The sequence below is a fragment of the Hyalella azteca genome, unplaced genomic scaffold, assembly GCF_000764305.2.
Source record: "Hyalella azteca isolate HAZT.00-mixed unplaced genomic scaffold, Hazt_2.0.2 contig17328, whole genome shotgun sequence".
NCBI lineage: Eukaryota > Metazoa > Arthropoda > Malacostraca > Amphipoda > Hyalellidae > Hyalella > Hyalella azteca.
In genome coordinates this window covers 277,200-299,285 of record NW_025947115.1, presented here as the reverse complement: position 1 = coordinate 299,285, position 22,086 = coordinate 277,200, and the positions used below count along the sequence as shown (strand labels likewise).

At 40.5% G+C, this 22,086-nt stretch overlaps 2 protein-coding genes across 3 annotated transcripts in view; both read right to left on the bottom strand.

Moving 5' to 3' along the window:
• Positions 1 to 370, bottom strand: part of LOC108671139 (phospholipase A1 member A) — a 55,427-nt gene extending 55,057 nt beyond the window's left edge. Inside the window, exon 1 of the mRNA XM_018158616.2 lies at positions 29 to 370. Coding sequence (XP_018014105.1) covers positions 29 to 266 — 238 coding nt within the window. The 5' untranslated portion in view covers positions 267 to 370. The remainder of the gene's footprint in view (positions 1 to 28) is intronic.
• A 6,226-nt stretch (positions 371 to 6,596) lies between these two features.
• LOC108671138 (inactive pancreatic lipase-related protein 1) lies at positions 6,597 to 21,372 on the bottom strand. 2 transcript variants are annotated; one of them, XM_047885221.1, is made up of 9 exons: positions 21,229 to 21,372; positions 12,460 to 12,568; positions 11,983 to 12,137; positions 10,447 to 10,606; positions 9,873 to 9,967; positions 9,070 to 9,191; positions 8,242 to 8,467; positions 7,799 to 7,979; positions 6,597 to 6,829 (listed from the first exon to the last, which is right to left on the bottom strand). In XM_047885221.1, exons 2-9 carry the CDS (start codon positions 12,486 to 12,488, stop codon positions 6,613 to 6,615), a joined length of 1,185 nt encoding a protein of 394 aa, XP_047741177.1. In that variant the 5' UTR covers positions 12,489 to 12,568; positions 21,229 to 21,372; the 3' UTR covers positions 6,597 to 6,612. The 2 variants fall into 2 exon arrangements, with proteins under 2 accessions (XP_047741177.1, XP_018014104.1); XM_018158615.2 differs by lacking the exon at positions 21,229 to 21,372 and adding an exon at positions 12,851 to 13,056.
• Positions 21,373 to 22,086: the final 714 nt, after the last annotated feature.

The following is a 22,086-nucleotide window of genomic DNA, read 5'->3' as shown; positions in this document are numbered from 1 at the left end:
GACAGCGACTGATGACCTGAGAACTCACCTAAAGCAGCTGGTGGAGGTGTAGTGGTAACAGTTGTTAGAGGTGCGGTGTTAGTACCAGCTGTTTGTTTTTCTTCTACCGTCGAATTACCTGAACCTCCGGGTACAACAGTGGTTTTGCCAGTGCAGTTTTTAGGCTTTAACGTATCGCCAGAACTACTATTATAAGCGCTTACTCTGCCTATTACGGCCAGGCTCGCCAATAAAAGAATCAATATCACATGGAACGCTCGACGCATTTTGAAGGTTTTACTCAAGTCAGAACGCTTTTATTGCTTAAATGAAGCTACATCACCTTAGGAAATTCTATCATAGCAGCAACTATGTAGCAGGCTGTTGTTAATTTATCTGCTCGGGTAAAAGGAGTAACTCCATTAATGAAATAAGGACACATTCTTCAGCAGTAGGAGAGGGCGGCGAAAAACTTCTCAACGGGTTTGAAAACCACCAATAGCCGCGGTTGGGGGGCAAAAGCATCGTTCAGTGTCATTTGAAACCCGATTGATCCTGTAATACTAGCTTGGGAGCCTAACACTTGCCAATACTAGCATGTGAGCCTAACACTTGCCAATACTAGCATGTGAGCCTAACACTTGCCAATACTAGCATGTGAGCCTAACTCTTGCCAATACTAGCATGTGAGCCTAACACTTGCCAGTACAAACGTACGAACATAACACTTGCCAATACAGGCATGTGAGCCTCACACTACGGTAAGAGCAACCAGATTATTTCAAGAACTATTACTGATATCGTGACATGTATTACCATCATCAGTTCCTCGCCCGTCCAACCCACACCTAAGAGATGTGGTCGTATGAGGAACACTGGTTACGAGTTATAATTGGTATTATTCACAGAGTGGGATACTGTCGTATAATCGTATGTATCTGTGAGAGAAATACAGGCGTTTATCATTCCTCCTGAAGTAATAAAAGTAGTTGGCAATTCCGTTCCTTCACAATACGCAGCGACTGCTACGTTATTAACCAGTTAACAACGGGTTAACCCAGTTTCAGCTATTTTTTCCAGAAATAAAATGCTGTATTTATGTGGTATACCAACCGTGCATATTTATAATTTTTCTTGTGAAAAAAGTTAGCATGATCTTTTCGCTGACTTTGTTACGTAATTCAGAGAAACGTAAACTTGAAGGCATTCAAAGCCTGCACAACGCACCCATCGCCGCCTCACTCGGGTGCCCAGGGGTCGTCAGCCCCTTCAGGTAACCTCAGTAGATAATGACTAGGGTGCCCAGGGGTCGTCAGCCCCTTCAGGTAACCTCAGTAGATAATGACTAGGGTGCCCAGGGGTCGTCAGCCCCTTCAGGGAACCTCAGCTCATAGAATCATAATATAGCTCATTACATTTAAAATGTGGCCGCATGCCAGCCGTTGAGTGGACACCGATAACCGCCCACGAGTTTCTGTAAGCAGCTTCTCCGCAAGTCTCGTCCCGCCATAGCTACAAGACTCAAATGCAAACTCGGTTATTAATTAAACAGAACTTTCAGGCGATTACTAGAATTTTTTCAACGAAATTACACAATCTTTTATTCTGAAACACACATTTTCAGGAGCACACGGTTTTAAAGAATTGTAAATTACGGGAACCGTAGGTTTTCATCTAACAATTACCCTACAAATACAACTTCACAAGAGAATTGGACGGAGAGTTTTTCGTCTGAACGTGCGGATGCTCAACGAAACGGCCTTTTAATATTCAGAGGCGCGGCATCGATGTCCACGCAACGGCCGGCGATGATACGCCGATGATTCTACCCACGACTACCACCATAAGCACACAACTGAGGTTACGCTGCCCCTGGGGAATGACGCGTTGCGTATTTGGCCACCACGAGTTGCTAGTTGTTCAAACGGTGCGAAACTTGGATTTGGGGGAGGGGTTAGGCATAACACGGTCACTGGCAATAGACACCTCTTATTATGAAAATAGATTTACAATATCAATAATAATCTCTGCTACCTAGGTTGACTGATGCTTAGAATTAGTGCAGACTAACTAACAACATTCAAGAACGTCTATGAAAAATTACCAAGCAATAAATACGGTCACGATACAGTAAGTATCTGGAGTTTAACAACTAAAATATTATGACAAAAAATATATTATATTATTCTGGCATTATGGCAAAAATCTTATCATACTATTATGACAGATTGACTCATTCAATTTTCGGAGTGCGACGTAAACTGATAGAGGACGCCTGACATGAAGTCTAACTAATAATGTAGCTGAAGTGCTAATGAGAACGCGGATCAAGATTCGATAAAGCTTCAAGTACTCTTAATTCGACTTTTCAGTCAAATCAAGGCTTCCTAAGAAATGCGTGAAGATAGTGATACCTAGCATTTCTGAAGTATTCGCAAACTGCTTGCATGTACGACGCATATGTGGCTGAAGGATGCTGTATGTATGAAGCAAAAGTGTGTGATGATGCCATGTGTGATGATGCCATGTGTGATGATGTCATGTGTGATGATGCCATGTGTGACGATGCCAAGTGTGATGATGCCATGTGTGATGATGCCATGTGTGATGATGACGAACCTAAAACACGTAACATTATAGCACATTTGGGCGGCTCCTCCGCATTCACAGCGGACATTTCACGAGGCCAATATTCCTAGCGCAATTATAGGTGAATAAATTAGCTAAAGTTAAGTACAACAACAAGGAAGATCCATTTTGTCATCACAAATAGGAAAATTGTAAGCAATATTCGTGCCTTTGACATCCCTCTCGACATTTGAAAGAAAGTCTTACTTCAAATGAGAGATTGAGGACGTAATGGTAACTTAAGAACCATGAACATAGTCTTGTGTAAATGAGAACTGCACAACACGGCATGGTATAACAGCAATACTACCGGTACTATGCACCTTGCTAAGATTAGATCAAAGAAATTATGAGCATGTAAAGGTTTCGTTACCAAGCGAGTTGAAATCTTGCATACAGCGGTGCACACAGTTGCGTTACAAAGTCTCAGCCTGATTCAATCCACCATAAATCCTAACTGTTATAATAATATGATATAACAATAGTTTATATCTTACACCGTCTCATAGCCAGCTCATATTTCGCGAGACATTTACACGTTAGTAGAGTAGATTTCGCTCGGTTTTAAGCATCCCTCAAGCCGCTGAGCTTTAATTATGATAAAAATTCCAATAAACTTAAATTAAAGAGCGCGTGAAGTCCACTGAGATTGCCAATTCCTGTGGAGCGCAGCACATTTCCTTGCCGACGTCCTGACAAACTAGCGATGATCATTACGACATGAAATTTAGTAATGACCAACCACACGTACAACATACGTCGATAAAAATGCCAAACATTATCAGTAATTAATCAGTGAATTTCAAGTTTAAAACCTTCATGAGGTGCATTTTGCAATCTGAACAGAATCAACAAAGGCCTAAACGCCCCTCATCAGACAACAAAATGTGCCTATGACAGAACTGGACCAGCTGGTAACCACGCACGGGAACCTTATGTTCCCTGAACTATTTTTTGTACATAGACTATCTGCATCAATTCATACTCGACGTATGATTGGGAATCTTTCTAAGGAGTCTATGCTCTATGCATTATCTAATAGACTAATTTTCAGACTACAAGTAAAAGTTAGTTATACTTAATGAGCACGCAGACGGCAATCTTGACAGATCTGTCAGTTGAGATTGATGGGAACTGCAGGCAGTTGCTTTCACTAGAACAGTTGCTTCAAGTTGAAAGTATTTACGAACACACGAACATTAAGTAAAGATTCATGAAATAACACAGACGCGCATGGCTGGTGAACACAAGTGAAGCTATCAACAGAGAATATAAACCAAAGTAGTAGTAGTAGTATAAAGGTTTGCTAGCGCTTCAGCTATCAATATACACCAAAGTAGTAGTAGAAATATAAAGGTTTGCTAGCGCTTCAGCTATCAATATACACCAAAGTAGTAGTAGTATAAAGGTTTGCTAGCGCTACAGCTGTAATATACACTAAACGAATACAATATACACTAAACGAAAGCTTAACAAAACTAAAGCAAATATTACTTGTAGTGACTAAAAACAGGCTTCATCCACCCAACTTAATCAACTACCAGACTACTTATTCCTCACCATTAACCTTTACATGTCTTTCTTAACCTCTATCATAATGACGACTCTCACGTCGGAAGAAACACATCACTAGGCGCTCCTACAGGCACAACGAGTTGGTGGAAGCGTCAACTTTCAACTTCCGTTGAACTAATCTCTACTCGTGATTGATGTTTACGACAAAAATAATGAAAATTAGTCAAAGACATTCTGTGAATAAATTAGTAAATTAACACTATTATTAATGTTAACTAAAGTAAGATCAGATTGAGCATAACAGATCTGAAAAATAACATCCACAACTGGAAACCCTAATAGATAATTCCGGGGCAACTCCTGAATAATTCCTCCAATAAATGATAGGCTCGCCGCGTCGTACAGGGCGAATTATACGTAGAATGAGCAGAAACTGCAACATAAATATCAGGATCACTTCGATACAATCTGGTGATAGGGAGATTGAAATACATTATTCTTCATCGCCCAACCTACTGCTACTCTCTAAAGTAGATCTAATAGTACAATAGTAATAGGAATAGTAGTAGATCATCTAAAAGATGAAAACACTAGCCCAAAATATGGAAATGTAATTCATATATCACAGTCGCAAGCAAATGCTTACAACATCTCGGCCATTGAGTGAATAATTAGGACGATCTGCCTGCTGGGGCTGTACGAAGGCAGGACACCCGCATAGTCAGCTGAGCAGTTGTGCAGAACACAACAGAAGGCCGCGGCCTGTGTTCGCTGTCCCGTGCAGAACACAACAGAAGGCCGCGGCCTGNGGCTGCCCTCTTAAGGCCATGGCACCCTCACCATAGCTGCACATGGCTGCCGTCTTAAGGCCGTGGCACCCTCACCATAGCTGCACATGGCTGCCGTCTTAAGGCCGTGGCACCCTCACCATAGCTGCACATGGCTGCCCTCTTAAGGCCATGGCACCCTCACCATAGCTGCACATGGCTGCCGTCTTAAGGCCGTGGCACCCTCACCATAGCTGCACATGGCTGCCGTCTTAAGGCCGTGGCACCCTCACCATAGCTGCACATGGCTGCCCTCTTAAGGCCATGGCACCCTCACCATAGCTGCACATGGCTGCCGTCTTAAGGCCGTGGCACCCTCACCATAGCTGCACATGGCTGCCGTCTTAAGGCCGTGGCACCCTCACCATAGCTGCACATGGCTGCCCTCTTAAGGCCATGGCACCCTCACCATAGCTGCACATGGCTGCCGTCTTAAGGCCGTGGCACCCTCACCATAGCTGCACATGGCTGCCGTCTTAAGGCCGTGGCACCCTCACCATAGCTGCACATGGCTGCCCTCTTAAGGCCATGGCACCCTCACCATAGCTGCACATGGCTGCCGTCTTAAGGCCGTGGCACCCTCACCATAGCTGCACATGGCTGCCGTCTTAAGGCCGTGGCACCCTCACCATAGCTGCACATGGCTGCCCTCTTAAGGCCATGGCACCCTCACCATAGCTGCACATGGCTGCCGTCTTAAGGCCGTGGCACCCTCACCATAGCTGCACATGGCTGCCGTCTTAAGGCCGTGGCACCCTCACCATAGCTGCACATGGCTGCCCTCTTAAGGCCATGGCACCCTCACCATAGCTGCACATGGCTGCCGTCTTAAGGCCGTGGCACCCTCACCATAGCTGCACATGGCTGCCGTCTTAAGGCCGTGGCACCCTCACCATAGCTGCACATGGCTGCCCTCTTAAGGCCATGGCACCCTCACCATAGCTGCACATGGCTGCCGTCTTAAGGCCGTGGCACCCTCACCATAGCTGCACATGGCTGCCGTCTTAAGGCCGTGGCACCCTCACCATAGCTGCACATGGCTGCCCTCTTAAGGCCATGGCACCCTCACCATAGCTGCACATGGCTGCCGTCTTAAGGCCGTGGCACCCTCACCATAGCTGCACATGGCTGCCGTCTTAAGGCCGTGGCACCCTCACCATAGCTGCACATGGCTGCCCTCTTAAGGCCATGGCACCCTCACCATAGCTGCACATGGCTGCCGTCTTAAGGCCGTGGCACCCTCACCATAGCTGCACATGGCTGCCGTCTTAAGGCCGTGGCACCCTCACCATAGCTGCACATGGCTGCCCTCTTAAGGCCATGGCACCCTCACCATAGCTGCACATGGCTGCCGTCTTAAGGCCGTGGCACCCTCACCATAGCTGCACATGGCTGCCGTCTTAAGGCCGTGGCACCCTCACCATAGCTGCACATGGCTGCCCTCTTAAGGCCATGGCACCCTCACCATAGCTGCACATGGCTGCCGTCTTAAGGCCGTGGCACCCTCACCATAGCTGCACATGGCTGCCGTCTTAAGGCCCTGACACCCTCACCATAGCTGCACATGGCTGCCCTCTTAAGGCCTGGCACCCTCACCATAGCTGCACATGGCTGCTCTCTTAAGGCTGTGACACCCTCACCATAGCTGCACATGGCTGCCCTCTTAGGGCCTGACACCCTCACCATAGCTGCACATGGCTGCCCTCTTAAGGCCGTGGCAGGTCATGAGGAGCACGAGGCACGTGATGAGGACGAGCAGCACGAGGGCCACCACGAGGCTCAGGAGGAACAAGTCGGCCTGAGCGCCCGTGGGGCAGCCAGGGTCAGGCAGCGCGTAGGGCGGCACGGCGCTCGTGTTGAGATAGAAGTCGCCGCGCCCTCTGCAAGCATTACCGTTCTTATTATCATTATCACTGTGACCAATTATAATCATACTTACAATAATAATTAATTATGGTGACGTTTGGTGCAATGAGATCTTGCGAGGCAGGAATATTAATGCTGCATGACAACCGAGAGCTTGAGAGGTGTAAGCGAAGTTTCGGTTTCTGTAAAGCTTTTTCGGAGTCAGATAACATCACCAGATAGATGCTTTTCACGACTCAAGTAAACCTCGTGCAATTATACGCACCTTGAAACTGCTTAGTACACTTACTTATTCTTCCATTATTGTTTCTCCATATATCCTTAACTTTCTTCACTTCCATTGACTCCTCATAATAGGTGAAATACCTAGGATAATCACCGCCATATGGGACCTTTGAATTTAGTTGAACACGACTCCCACAAACGGCTTACGGCGCTGAACTGCTTTAAGTGATCGAAATTTTCTCCACTGCTCCAGGGGTGAAAAAAGTTGTGTTACAATTTCATTTATAAGTATATTCTTCTAGACGGGTCGCCTGCCGAAGACCACCACTGCCCTGGAAGTAATGGACCATCATGATTCCTGCCTTCCGGAACGTAGCCTTCAACACTTCAAGCCGTCCGTATCTAGGCCGTGGGTCGAACCAGCCCTCGGTCGAACGGCCNTGTGTATAAGAGACAGGTGCACGGCTGATTGGTGTAGGTCCGGAGAGATCCAAGGCGTTCGATTCAGGGCTTATTGGTGCACAAAATTGGTGGTGCACGGCTGCGTTCCCTTCTAGACACACCTGGGGCCGTACACATTAGACTCACTCAAGTACAAGTACATGGCAGCCGATTTCTTGCGTGTGATTGGTGGTTAAGTTTGAACAGCCGTCAGTGATTGGTTGGCAGAGTTTCCAACTCTACCACTATTGAATGCACGGTATCAATACCACATCAAGGTTAAGTTGGACAGGATATGTCACTCGCTGGACACTCACCGCTGATCAGCAAAGTATCCCATGTACTGCGGCACAGACCCACACGAGCAGTTGCCGGACTCGTACTCTTCGTACGACGGGCAGGGGCGCGACAGGAACAAGCCGCTCGACCGCGAGTAGTTCAGGCTCTCCACGAAGTAGGTGTGGGACATCATGTGGTCACACCCCACGGACCACGAGCCTAGGGAATGTGGGGACGAGAGCTGTTATGTGTGGGACATCATGTGGTCACACCCCACGGACCACGAGCCTAGGGAATGTGGGGACGAGAACCGTTGTGTGGGACATCATCCCATTGGCTTCAACCTATTTGGACAACTCAGTACTTAAATGAAGAATGAAACTCAGTATACTCAGAATAAAACTTGAACGACATTGAGGTTTCATTCATAGGAAACAGCTGCAAAAAGCACGGCAATCATACAGGAATAAACCTAGCTCACCTGCCACAGAGACGCGTGTGTAGTCGGTGTTATTGACGGACCCAGAGGTGTTATTGAAGTGCCTTGACCCATTTACTGGCCTTGACCCATTTACTGGCCTTGACTCATTTAATCGCCTTGACCCATTTACAGGAAGCCCGGCCCAGTTCTGACAGGCAGGCTGATGGCGGCCGCCGTTGGGCCAGAAGTCCGTGTGGCCGAGAGCTACGTCGAAGCCAAAGCAGTCCTGCAGCCATATTATTTGCCATATTATTAACTATTTCAGTTTCTTTTCATGACAGATCAACTATTCAAGACAGATCAACTATTCAAGACAGATCAACTATTCAAGACAGATCATACATAATCTCAGTGAACATAACTAGTTAAGATCGCAATAGAAAATTCTTTATTTACCGTAGGCAACATCCAGCATTATTCTTAAAATAATTCCCTCGTGATAATAGGAATCCTCATCAAAATGGTCAAGGATTACGGAAGTGAATCGAATTAACTTTTTAAGTTAATTCGATTCGATTAAGTTAATTCGATCACTTAGCAATAAATGCATTAACGTCGCCATGCTCATGAGAGCGTTATTAATACTTTCATGCTGCCGCGGTCATAGCGAGCACTTGATCATCATTACTCATTATGATATCGTGGTCATAAGGAGATCACATCACTCCTGACACCATAACATCACAAATTACAATGACACAGTAATCACAGCAACAACATAACATCACTATTTATTAAGACACTGTTGTCACAGCAACACCATAACATTACTATACCATCATCATCACTATCGATAGCATATCACCATCAACAGTGATGAGGTCTCACCGTCCAGACGAGATAGTTGCGGCATCCGTTTGTGTGGATGACGTCCACATAGAGCGCGTCCGTCTTGTCCAGCCTCTGCGATGGTCCCGTGCCCCGGAAACTTAGGCCCGCTGGGTCCAGACCTGATACATAGAATAGAAACAGTTTAACTATAATTGAAGCAAATTGAAAGCATTTTACTTAAAATGAAGAGGCCTGAGGTTCAACAGTCGCCCAGTTTAAAATTCGCGCCGTGACCAAAGCCATTTGGCATGGAATGTGGAAGTAGGCCGCAAATTCCTGATACTAGTCGCATGCTTGCAACTAGTATCAGGCCGATGCCTGATACTAGTCGGACTAATCGGCCGGGCGCGGCAGTGGCCTCGGACATTTTCTCGCAGCTCAGCGCAAGTGTTTCGGTAACATGGGCATGCAGGCCTGTTTATTGCCTTGAGGCGGCAACGGCGCGCCTGTAGGAGCAGGCATGTTTTCTCGCGACTGGCTCCGCGATTGCGAGATTTGTAACTGTGTGTGAAAGGAAGCTTGTCCAACAGGCATCAGGGGTTTGACTGGCGGGTGAGTATCCTCGAGAAACTCAAACTCTCCCGGAGTGGCGAAAAGTGAATGAGTAATCAGAATGAGGAAACATATAATTCTTGAAACAAGAAGGGCAAGGCGGACAAGATGAATAAATATACGGTATATTTATAAATGGCGATGGATAACAAATTAATATATTTCAAAAGATGTGGCAATGTATTGAACATAGAAAGTGCTCAAATGAAGGCTCCAAGCTATCACCCCCACCAGGCTGGACCCCCTACCTGATATCCGAGCAATGGGCGTCGGGACGTTCTTCCCCACAAAGCCAGCAATGTGCGCGCCCAGCGAGTGTCCGATGATGTGTACATCAGAATATCTGCCCAGCAAATGCTGCACGTTTTAAAACCTTGGCAGCTGATGCCATCCAAGTCAATAGCTTATACGTATATGGGCAGAGCTATTGGGGAAATATGTTCCATTGCTATTGACCAGTTGGACTGTATAGTTGCCAGTTGGGCTGCACCAGTACTAATGACCAGCTGGACGGTAAAATTGACGACGTCTCACACTAGAGCGGTAAGTGCTTATAGAGCAAAGAGCTCAATCAAATGTGCCAGGCCATGGCAATGGCTAGTCTACACATGAAAACTAAAGAATTAACATTGAATGGCAAATCAACATAACGAGACATGACTCGGAAAATAGTCTATAGTAGAAGTACCAATTTCTGGTTGGATATTTAAGATATAGGAATATAAGAATAACATGCCAAAGCCATAACGCACGATAATGAGGCTAATTTAACTTAATAGCGCAGGTGTCCAAGCCAAAGTTTTTGGAGGAGTTTGTACTCACTTGAGAGACTTGAGTTGAGCCAGCTGGGCAAGCAGGGCAGCGATCTCCTTGCCGACATAAGGCACGTGGAAGACTACGTGGTAATAATCTATGACGAAATATTCCGACCCTGACGGCCACTGCACTGAGATCACGTTACAGCGGTGCAGCTCCAGCAACTCTGCCACATTAATGAACACATTATACTGATGCTCTTTTAAAAAACACTTATTAGTTTTTCCTAAGAACTTTCGCAATAATAAACTTTGCCCTTTATTATTTTCATCAAAACGCTAGACTGTTTCCACTGCATATGCTTTAAAACTTCCGCGATGGTAACTAAGAAGCAAAAATTATGCACAATTTAGAACGGAAAACACATTTTATGAAACAAGCCACTAGATTACACCCCCCCCCAAAAAAAACACTCTAGAAAAGAAATGTTCTCAAGGTGCCAGATATCTTTAAACTGATATTTATTATATATGCATCTAACTTTTCACTTTACACCTACGAAAAAGTTTAGCTACTCAAATTTAAACACTTGATGACAACTGATAAGAAAACTAAAATTGAGCACAGACATTGAAATTCCTATGGTTTGATGTAGCTATCATTCATCAAAAGAAACATGATGTAATTTAAACCTTTAATTTCTGACTACCTAAATCTTAGATACATGAACACTAAAGAAACACAGCTTAGTTCCGTTATTGTGAAAGCCAAGTCATTGTTAGACAATAGAACCGAGGCAAGTTTTCAATAAATTCACTATTCATTACAATCAAGTAGATCAGTAGCAGAGGTTGGCCACAGAAATATGCAGCTCAGCAGTAATTAAAAGCAAAGTATTTCTAGTTTATCAGAAGAACTTGGCCTATATAATGCATTAGTGAAATTGCTCATTTGTTATTCTCTTGGTCTTTGATGCAGATGCCAACCTCAATTTGTCAAAATATTAAACTTCCCTCAGGGAATATTTAAATCACGTGTAAAGTTTCTTATATAATTATGGCATTCCCTCGAGATATTTGATGATCTAGAGCAGACAATAAGTTACTATCTTATTCTATGGGAAGAGCTTTTGAAAAAATCAAAATTTCATCTGGTGAAGACAAAACTTATATATACAACAGATACAACTTTCATAAATACTTAAAACAGTAAGTAAGATAAGAATTTGCATTGCATGCTTTCATATTTACAGACATAGTATCAACTTTTTTATCAGTGATACTATACTAGTACTTGATTGGGCACAAATGATTAAAGATAATAATGCCAATGGGAGAAAAAATATAACTCAATACTCACTGCAGTGAGTGACAGAGAGCTCATTTTCTCATAGACGAAAACTTGAGGTCACGGACGGATGGACAGACAGACAGACAGACGCACACGGCGAGCACAATAGTGCATTATTTCCATAAATGAGAAAATGCACTAAAAAGTGTGCATAATGTATGAATAATCAGCACATTATTAATTTAGCACCAAGGCATATATATTTATACATAGAGTACAGTACATGAAAGCAGTGTCATTAGAAATACACACTCTGCTTGCTCTCCAGTATCCACGGCTCGAGTCCATCACCCAAGAAGCCGTGCACGATGATGTAGGTGGGCTGATGGCCCTGCAGGTGACTGCTGCTGATGTTGCTCTTGTTGCCAAGCACCAGCAGCTCATAACTCTGTCCTGACTCATAAGATCTGGTATCAAATAAGAAAAAAATTCTAAATAATAATGTAGAATTTTAACTTAGAAATAATACTAAGTTAACAAATTTCACTCATGAATCATTTATGATGTTTTTTGTCAAGTATTGTTTAACTGTAATTGCATTTTGAATTTTATGGCCACAGATTTCTTCCTGACAATTGAGGTAGACATGTATTAATGTATAATCATAAATTATATTTGTCAAATATTTCATTCGATAATTTCATCCTGTATAGTGTAAGCAAGGTTAATTTAATGAAAAGACTGATATTCAGCAAAGATCTTAGGAATGAAACTAATAGCAAGACTCACGGAGTCCACAGAAATATCTTCTCAATCATAGATTTTACTTTGACGCCTCCATCACTGCTGGATGAAGTGGAGTGATGGAGGAGCAGTGATCCGTTGTGGAGTGAACCATCTGAAAATACAAAATTATTTGGTAATTCTGAAAATTGGCAGGTGAAACTAAGTTAAGTTGAGAGAAACATCTTGAATTCAACTCAATTCTTTTTCTCAGGCAGTACGAATAATTGAGCAAATTTTAATTAAAAGTTATTTTCATTGAAGAAGTACCTAATGAGACCTTATTTCAAGATAATACATAATTATCAAGAACTGCAGATAGGAAAGTGAGAGTGTTGGAGTGCAAGAAATACACACCCAAGACACAATTTCAACACAATTACACAAATTCAATTACCTTGCGATGACCCTGGCAGAGAGCTGGCCTGTAAATCAGAGGCTCCTTTTGAATTTCCGAAATCTGAAGAATTATTATTGAGATCAAAAGTGTCTTTTGATGCAGTGACTGATCTCCAATTAATGGCACAAGATATAACAAATAATAAACAGTTGAATGTAGTTAGTTGTAGTTGAGATCTATCTGAGAACTGCATTTTGTTTAACTGAAAATACAGTAGCAATTTGTGAGAAAATAAGTACAAAACTATTATGAATTTCAAGTAAAACTATCAATACAAGATTCATTACAGTGCTTGCATAATAGAATCTCATAACAAGAGCATTGGTAAATTGACTATTAAAAGAAAATTTTTCCACATACAGTTGCTAAATGCCATCACATTATCATGTAAATATTGCAAGTATTTACAGGGTCTGCCATATTTATGGCAATTGGCAATGCATGTTTTTCTTATTTTTCAAGAAAATAAACAGGTGAAATAATTATTATTGTGTGAGCTAATAGCCAAGAACCTCCTAAACTATTCTCAAATGTATTTATTCTATATGACCACCCTAATTACAACACTTCTCTTTAACTTCCCTTCTTGTTTGTCTGTTTGTCTGTCTGCTACAAATCTTGTAATAGAAATTTAATGCACTTCTACTTATCCTATCTATCTGAAATTTTGTACACTTGCGTAAAGTTAGAGATAATGCATGAATCAAATGACAAAATAAATAATTTTAGGAATAAAAATATTTTTTCCACAATATTAAAAATTTTAAGGAGAGCGTCTAGGGACAACTTTATCTAGGTTATTTACAGACAGATTGATTCAAAATTTGGTACACGAATGTAAAACGGAATTCTAAGACTTTTTTTTTGTGAGAATTTTTTGAAAAAAATGACAGAAAACGTGAAATTCTTAGAAAATGGACATAAATGGGGTACATTAGAAATCCAATCTCCTCCTAGGATACACACACATATCATGTGATGTGTAAAGACCATATCTAAAAACGTCACTTGGTGGTTTTTTGGATTTATCATTTTTGTTGGTATGGGAGCATATTTTCTGATATTTGTCAATTTTACCCCCACCCTGCCCCACTTTTTGCAAAATACAATCCAAACTATGACTTAATTAGAAAAACAACCAAGAAACGTTTGTAGATTTTTCTTTTCTAAATCGAATGGTATCTGTCTCATTGATGTAACTTCAAAACTCTATGAGATAGGTTTGCAGGGACAATAAGTTAACTTTTCTATAGTGCCTGACAAAGTCGCGCATGCCTCGAAAAAGACATTCAAGGGTGCAAGGTTGCAAGACTAGACAATATTGGAGCTCAATTTCTGTCAAGGATGGTGCAAACAATGGCATGAGAACCATCACATATGGCTGCAGGCGAATAACTGAAGGACAGACTAGCTATTTAAGTGTGCTACCGGTAATTTCGTCCCATCTTAAATGTTAAAGAACTCCACCACCTGTAACCCTTTCGCGATCTGTCGTGAATGCATAAATCAACGTACAGAGATGGTTTTGGTACTGTTAGATGCATCAGAATGTGAGCTTCAAGATGAGTATAAAAACTGAAAAAGTCAGAATTTTTAGTTTTACCTAGACGCTCCCCTTAAAAAATATTTTTGTCAGCTACAAATCTTATACGGTAATTGATATTTGACACACTTTCACCTGTCCAATTGATCTGAAATTTTGCACGCTTGTGTGAAATCAGAGGCAATGCATGAATCAATTGACAGAATAAATAATTTAACAATTTTTATATATTTAAAAAAATTGAAAAATCAATTTTTTATAATCTGAAAATCTTTAACTAATTTTTAACTAAACTACATCTTTAACTAATTTTTAAACATAGTTTTTTAATGACAGCCTCCAACCAATGCTGGAATCTTCATAAGAGACTTGCAGCATTTCTTGATTGATCAAGTCCCAATCTTGTTCTAATTTAGACATATTATTGAATGAATTATTAGGCTTTCTGCAGACCCAATTTTCTAAACCAGCCCACACAGAAAAGTCAATAGGATTTAAATCAGGGCTTCTTGAGGGCCATCCATTTTTGCTAATGAATGCTAAGATATGACCCTGAATCCAGTTATGGGTTATGTTAAAATCATTTGATGTGGCTGAGTTGTGTTGAATACTCCATAGTGACTGGTGAGCCATTGAAGTGTTTATGGCCCCAGGGTAACAACTTAGCTTCTAAAATGCCCAAAATGTATTGCTGGCGGTTCAATTTCACTAAAGAGGCAACAAAAACAAGTGGAGACCTTCCAGTGGCTGTTACCACAGCCCAACCCATCATGGACATAGGTTTTGATGTTGCGTTACTGTTCTGGTTGCCACAGATCCATCCTGACTCTAAACTCTGTAATTTTAACAGTTAACGCTTTGTTCAATGTCAAATCTCTTCTTGTCACTGAACACCAGATTGGGCAGCATGACATCCTCAATGAGATTCAGAATGTGCTGGAATCTTTTGAATCTCATTTCAGTCATTTGTGACCATCATTAAAAATAAGGGTGGTCATATTGAATATATACATTTGAGAATTGTTAAGGTAGTTCATGGCGTTTAGCTCATCCAATAAAAAATTTATTCACCTGTTTGTTTTATTGAGAAATAAGAAAAACTTACATTGCCATAAATATAGCAGACTTTGTATATAGTACCAGACTTTAAGGGGAGCATCTCGGTCAAAATTGAAAATTTTGACTTTTTCGGTTTTTATACTCATTTTAAAGCTTACATTCTGCCGCATCTAATGGTACCAAAACCATCTCTGTATGTTGATTTATGCGTTCACGACAGATCACGAAAGGGTTAGGGGTGGTGGAGTTCCTTAACATTTAATATAGGCCTAAATTACCGGTAGCACACTTAAATAGCTAGTCTGAACACGTTGTGCTTCAGTTATCCGCCTGCAGTCATATGGGATGGCTCTTGTGCCGTCATTCGCACCATCCTTGACAGAAATTGAGCTCCAATATCTTGTAGTCTTGCAACCTTGCACCCTTGAATGATTTTTCCAAGGCGCGCGCAACTTTGTCGGGCCCTACTGAAAAGTTAACTTATTGTCACTGCAAACCTATCTCCTCCTAGAGTTTTGAAGCTACATCAATGAGACAAACCCCATTCGATTTGGAAAAAAAAGATCTACAAAAGTGTGTATGCGTTTTTCTAATTTTGTTATAGTTTAGATTTTATTCTGCAAAAAGGAGGGAGGCGGGGGGTAAAATCGAAAAATTTCCAAAAATTTTACAAAAAATGCTCCCACACCCACAAAAACGAGAAATTTAAAAAAAACCTATACACAATTTTGTAGATGTGGTCTTTACGCATCGAATGATATGTGTCTCGATGATGTAGCTTGAAAATCCTAGGAGGAGATAGGTTTTCTAAAGTACCCCTTTTTGGTCATTTTCTAAGAATTTCATGTTTTCTTTCAATTTTTTTTTGAAAAATTTACACGAATAAAACCTGTTTTATTTTAGGGTTTACACATGTGTACCAAATTTCAGATTGATCCCTCTGTAAATTACTGAGATAAATTTTAGGCAAGACGCCCCCTTTAACACCCTATTCACAGAGCCTCTGTGAAGGCCTCTGTGACAGAGGCCTTCAACATAAGGGCAATCATTTTCAAGGTTTTTTATTATGAATTTATTACCCTCCAACATTGTTCTGTATCATGGAAAAAATTAGGCAAGATTACATTACAATTATAGGAAATAGGAAGCACAATGACTGAACTAATAACAAAAACTTACTGAAGAGGAATTAAAAATTAATTAACCAGATATCAGTATCTTGTATTGTTAATTGATATTCCTGCTAGAAGAATTACCTCCTAACTAATTGTTAATAAAAGTGAACAATTGTGTCACACTCCAAATGTATTGAAAACTTGTCATTTTGGAGTCCCAATATATCAGTAATAAGGAGAAAAATTCTATAATCTAGCTTGAAGCCAATATCACCCATCTGGGTCATTCGGCCCATTCTTAGGGCAGTTAGGCAGTAGTACCTATGATTAACAAGGCTATGTGGCCTATGCCTAAAGCTAATCTATTTTTTGGAAAATTCTGTCTAATGTGATTGAGTATTCCATTCAGGATGGACTTGGAATTGAGTGCAACCAGAACACCAGTCAGACCTAAAATTTCAAAACGGTCATTAATAATTAGAGTGACATAAATTATTTTTTCTTCAACTAAATAAATGATCCAAAACAAAAATAAATGCAAAACTTCCTAGCCTTCCAGATATCACAAAAATTTTAGCTAAAAAATGGATTACTACAATATCTGCAACAAATAGAAATGTATTCAGAATAAATAATCAACATTCACACTAAAAAGCATACAAATTGCATAGAAATGTATCATAAGATAAGGTAAAAGGTTGAATGCAGAGGATCTACTCTCCTTACTTTTTCTGAAAATTTTTTCTAATCTCTAGTCTAGGTAGTTGAATGTTGATAAATGATCAGCATCAAATGGACTTGAAGTCCAGTGTTTAACTGATAAATAATCCATAGATATAATACAACTGAATTGCATAGCAATAGCATATAGCTATATACAGGATTGGAATTTTCCTAGTTGTTTCTGAAATCTCATGGCTCCAACGTGACAAATTTTTAATACAATTGGAATCTTGTGGCCCAGTTGTGCATTTTTGTTAACATTTAGCTAGGAGGTAATTCATCTGGTGGAAATCTTGTGGTTCCAGAAATGGTGGGAAACCTCTAGTCGTGGCCCTAAAGGTAGATGTTTTCCATGCTTGGCTATATAGATAATAGGTCTATTTAGAAATGTAAATGCAAGAGCAGTTACTGTGCTTCTTCATCTTGTGGTTGCCCCTTGCATTGTTCATCTGCATATTAAAAAATTATTGATATTTATATTTCCTGTGCACTTGGCCAGTGGCTTTGCTCATGCATAAACCAACCTACCCGGGTACCTAGACTAGAATCTATATTAATCTCATGTTGCTTCATGCATGTCAAAATATCAAATTGGTAAATGCGGTATATACCAACATCGTGGGTAATTCCGACACTTCTCAACTTTTTCCTTTATACTAAGATTTGTCTTAGTTCCATGCATTTGTTGATGGTTGAAATAGTGACATCATACTATTGCCCGCCATACTATTGCCAAAACACTAGGTCAGGGCCGTCTGGCGGGAAAATGTTCAGATCCAAAGAGAGACAGTGCATGTCACCCAGTGAGAACATCAAAAAATGTGTCAAAGTTGATAGTTGACCTTGCTCTACCAAATAGTGATAAACTGTTTGTGTAGAAAGAATATTATAGTTTGAGACTGTTAAATAAGTCTAAGAATATATTAGAAATCCTTCAAGTATACTTGTATTTGCTGATTTCAAGTGGTAAAGAAATCAATAGATGATTAAGTTGAGAGACGGTTTTAGACACATAAAAACTAATTGCGACACAGCTTGGAATTAGACACACACAGCTCATTTCGAGCTGTGTCCAAATATTAAAATTTTCTTAATTAGAAGATTAATAGCTCTTAATTAAAAGCTTAATTAGAAATTAAAATTTTATTAATTAAGCTCCTTCCCAGCTGAGCCGTATTCTGTTACAGCTCACACAGGGCGCCGTTATAACAAATTAATAGAGTTTGAAGTGCTGCCGAAATTAGTTTTACAATATGCCAAATTTAGTCACACACAACGTTGGAATTCAGGGATTTAGTAGGTTTGAATTATTAAGGCTTTTAAATAAATATGGCAACAGTTTGTGACCTTTCATCATTGCTGGTGCGTAGTGTGGTGTTTTGAGTGACGTCAACCAATCAGAACTTGAGTTGCGCATACGGTGATATTTTTATAGCTGTTCATTTATTGCTACATCCTTAATGTGTCGGAATATACCACGTTTACCCTACTGTGCCTCTTCAGCTTGTGGTTGTCCCTTGCATTGTTTATCTGCATATTGAAAAATTATTGATATTAATATTTCGTGTGCACTTGGCCAGTGGCTTTGCTCTTGCATAAACCAACCTACGTAACCCAGCCCAGCCAATAACCCCCTACCCAGCCAACCCAGGTACTACCGTCAAACGGGGTAAAAAGGGACGGATTTGAGCATTTTTTGTTAATAACTTCTTACCATGCAACATTTCAGAAACAAGTTTAGGCTCATTTTATAGCTCTTTGCAAGGGCTATCCAATGGCATCTTCAAAAAAATGCCATATGCTATTGCTAAGGTGCCAGACGCGAAATAAAACTGTCCCGATTTACCCCTCAAAGCGGGGTAATCCGGGACACTTGCAATAAAAGTTAATTTTAAAATGTTTGAAGCATGCAGAGTGTACTCATCCATTACTAACAGTACTATTACTGTATCCATGGACATGCCATTGAGCATTGACAATGACCTTGTCCACTGCAAGCTTCATATCAGCAGCCATGTAGCATTTCTTCTGTATCTGAAAGCTTACAGGATGGTTTGTAATTTCGCACAATTTTAATTGAGTCAAGTGATTTCACTATAACAAAAAAGATCGTGAAAAACATACCTGAAACAGAAAATAATGTTTTAGTAACAACCATCATATGTTTTGGAGAAATAACTCATAGTTTAGGTCAATTACTTTTCATTCTATGATGCCCGGTGCACAATTCTATATATAGCATTCTATGTACAATTTTGCGATGACCGTTGAGGCACTAACTTTTTTATAAGTGAATTTTTTTTCGCTGAGTGAGGTAAATGTAATCAAAATTCTTTGTTGTTAACCAACTTTTTTGTTAACTGGAACCTTTGCTGAGGTTTTACTGTAAATGCATTTTTAAGGGTGTCCCTAACTACCCAGGGGGGGTGTCCCGACTCCCGAGTAGCCCCGCCGTCATAGTGGCAAAGCAGAGAATTTTTTAGACTCTGTCTCGAGTTCATTTTTGAGCCCTATAAGTAGACCAGTAAAGGATCATGGATACCAGCATTATCATACTAACATACTTAAGAAATTGGTTAAAATCTTGAGTAAATGAGGAAATTGAAAATGAACTGATTCTAAAAAGTCTCTGGTTTGTCACTATGCCCACCGTGCGGAAATAGCTGCCATTTTTTATTTTTTTTTTCAATAAGATAGGCAAATTCTGTCACTTACATTTTCAAGCCAACACCTGGGTGCAACTTTTATGTAAGTAAAATTTTTTAATACGGCAAATATTTTTTTTTGCTCCAGACCTTAGCACTTTAGGTAGAAGGTAGCAGAGGTACTTTTCCAAAATCACACTTTTCAGTTTTTTTCAGTGATTTCTTAGAGATACCTAGTAAATGTTTCATTTCTTGACTAGCTTTATACATAATAGATAGTAAAAATCATAGTGACAAACCAGAGATTTTTTGGAATCGGTTCATTTTAAATTCCTCATTTACCCAAGATTTAAACCAATTTCTTATGTATGATGATGCTGGTATCCAGGATACTTTACTGGTCTACTTATAGGACTCAAAACTGAACTTGAGGGAGAGTCTAAAAAAAACTCTCTGCTTTGCCACTATGGTAAAAATGTTGAAGTTTATGCCACTATTTTTAGTTTTGCAATATTTTGATTAGTTTAGCTGCTACAACCTTTTTACGAAATGTCAGAGGCGCGTCCCCATTTACCCTGCCCCTCCCTTTTACCCCGTTTGACGGTACCTAGACTAGAATCTATATTAATCTCATGTTGCTTCATGCATGTCAAAATATCAAATTGATAAAAAAATTGTAAAATAAAGTTTTATTATTGTCATGTAGCACCAACCGGCTTAATTTTTGTAAAAAAGTGTGCTGGATTTCTTTTTATAATTTGATTTGAAGGCTTTGGGGCTAAGTTTGGGCATGCAAGTCCTAGCACACCTCCCAGCCTGAGCACAACTGGGTTTTGGACACTTTACTAGTTTACTTCACTTCTAAATCTCTTTAGCCTACTTTCTAGTTTCTAGTACCTCCACCAGCCAGTGCGGCAGTAAATTATGAAAAGAAAAGGTACAATTAGGCTTGGACGAATGTTTACACTTTACAGCCTGTGCTGGAAGCCTGGATTTAGTATTTTGACGATTGCGACTGCCGCCTTGTCCTGCAGTCCTGCACCAGCACCACCACCACATTACACGTTTGCTGGATAATATGTAAGCAGACTGACTAAAGCAATTGCACAATAGTTACTGAAATAGCATCAAAAAATAATTATCAACTAAAATTACAATCAAAATTTATCATGGAAGAAATATTGCGCTCTTCTCCAGGGACTGGTCACTGGTTGTACAGCGCCAAAGCGGTAGTCCTTATACTTATAGTCCATCATATCCTAGTAGGTTATTAGGCGAATGAGAACTGACCTTGAAATAGAGTTTTTTTTACTTGGATCAAGTTGTCTTTCCACTACGTTAACTTTATTGCAGTTTTCAATTGAAACTGAATTAGAATGTTTAGGTATTCACTATTTGAAGTTCAAAAAAAAAGTTTGCTCGACCGGTTTTCCTTTCTTGTAGTCTAGTACATCGTGACTTTCGTGAGTCAGACGCTTATCTCGTTCGTAACGAGTTTGTTACAATGTTAATAGAATTATTGCGAAATATCGTGCAAATTTTTGTTATTGCGACTTTAAACTTATACTCAATTAATTATTCTGAAAATCGGAATTTTATTGCATAGCTTGTTTTCGTAAATTATAATAAAATGTTAAACGTGAAAGGGAGCCAGTGGAACGTGTCGGACAATTTTACGCCCATAACGTGAATGTCTTTGGGAATAGAGGGAAATGTACTTCAAAGGATCAAAAGTTTTCTAGTATGTAGACGATAACGTGTCAGTATTAATGGAAGATGCTGAAGCGATGAAGCTGCTGTTTGTCCCTGTCTTGCGCCCAAAGTGTTCAAAGAAATGCAACAAGGATATTTCATGCTTGAAAGGCAAGCCTTCCGAAGAAAGATTAAAAATTATGAAGCTTCAAAGCCTGTTATCGACGCCTGCGTGGTAACATCATTGAAGTATACAATTATACTCATGGTTTAAATAAGATCCCAAAAAGATTACTAGAATTTGAAAGAAGAATCAACATCTGGGGCCACGGGTATTAACTAAAAAATGTAACTCAGTACTCACTGCAGTGAGTGACAGAGAGCGCAATTTCTCGTCGGCGAAAACTTGAGGTCACGGACGGACAGACAGACAGACGGACATGGCGAGCACAATAG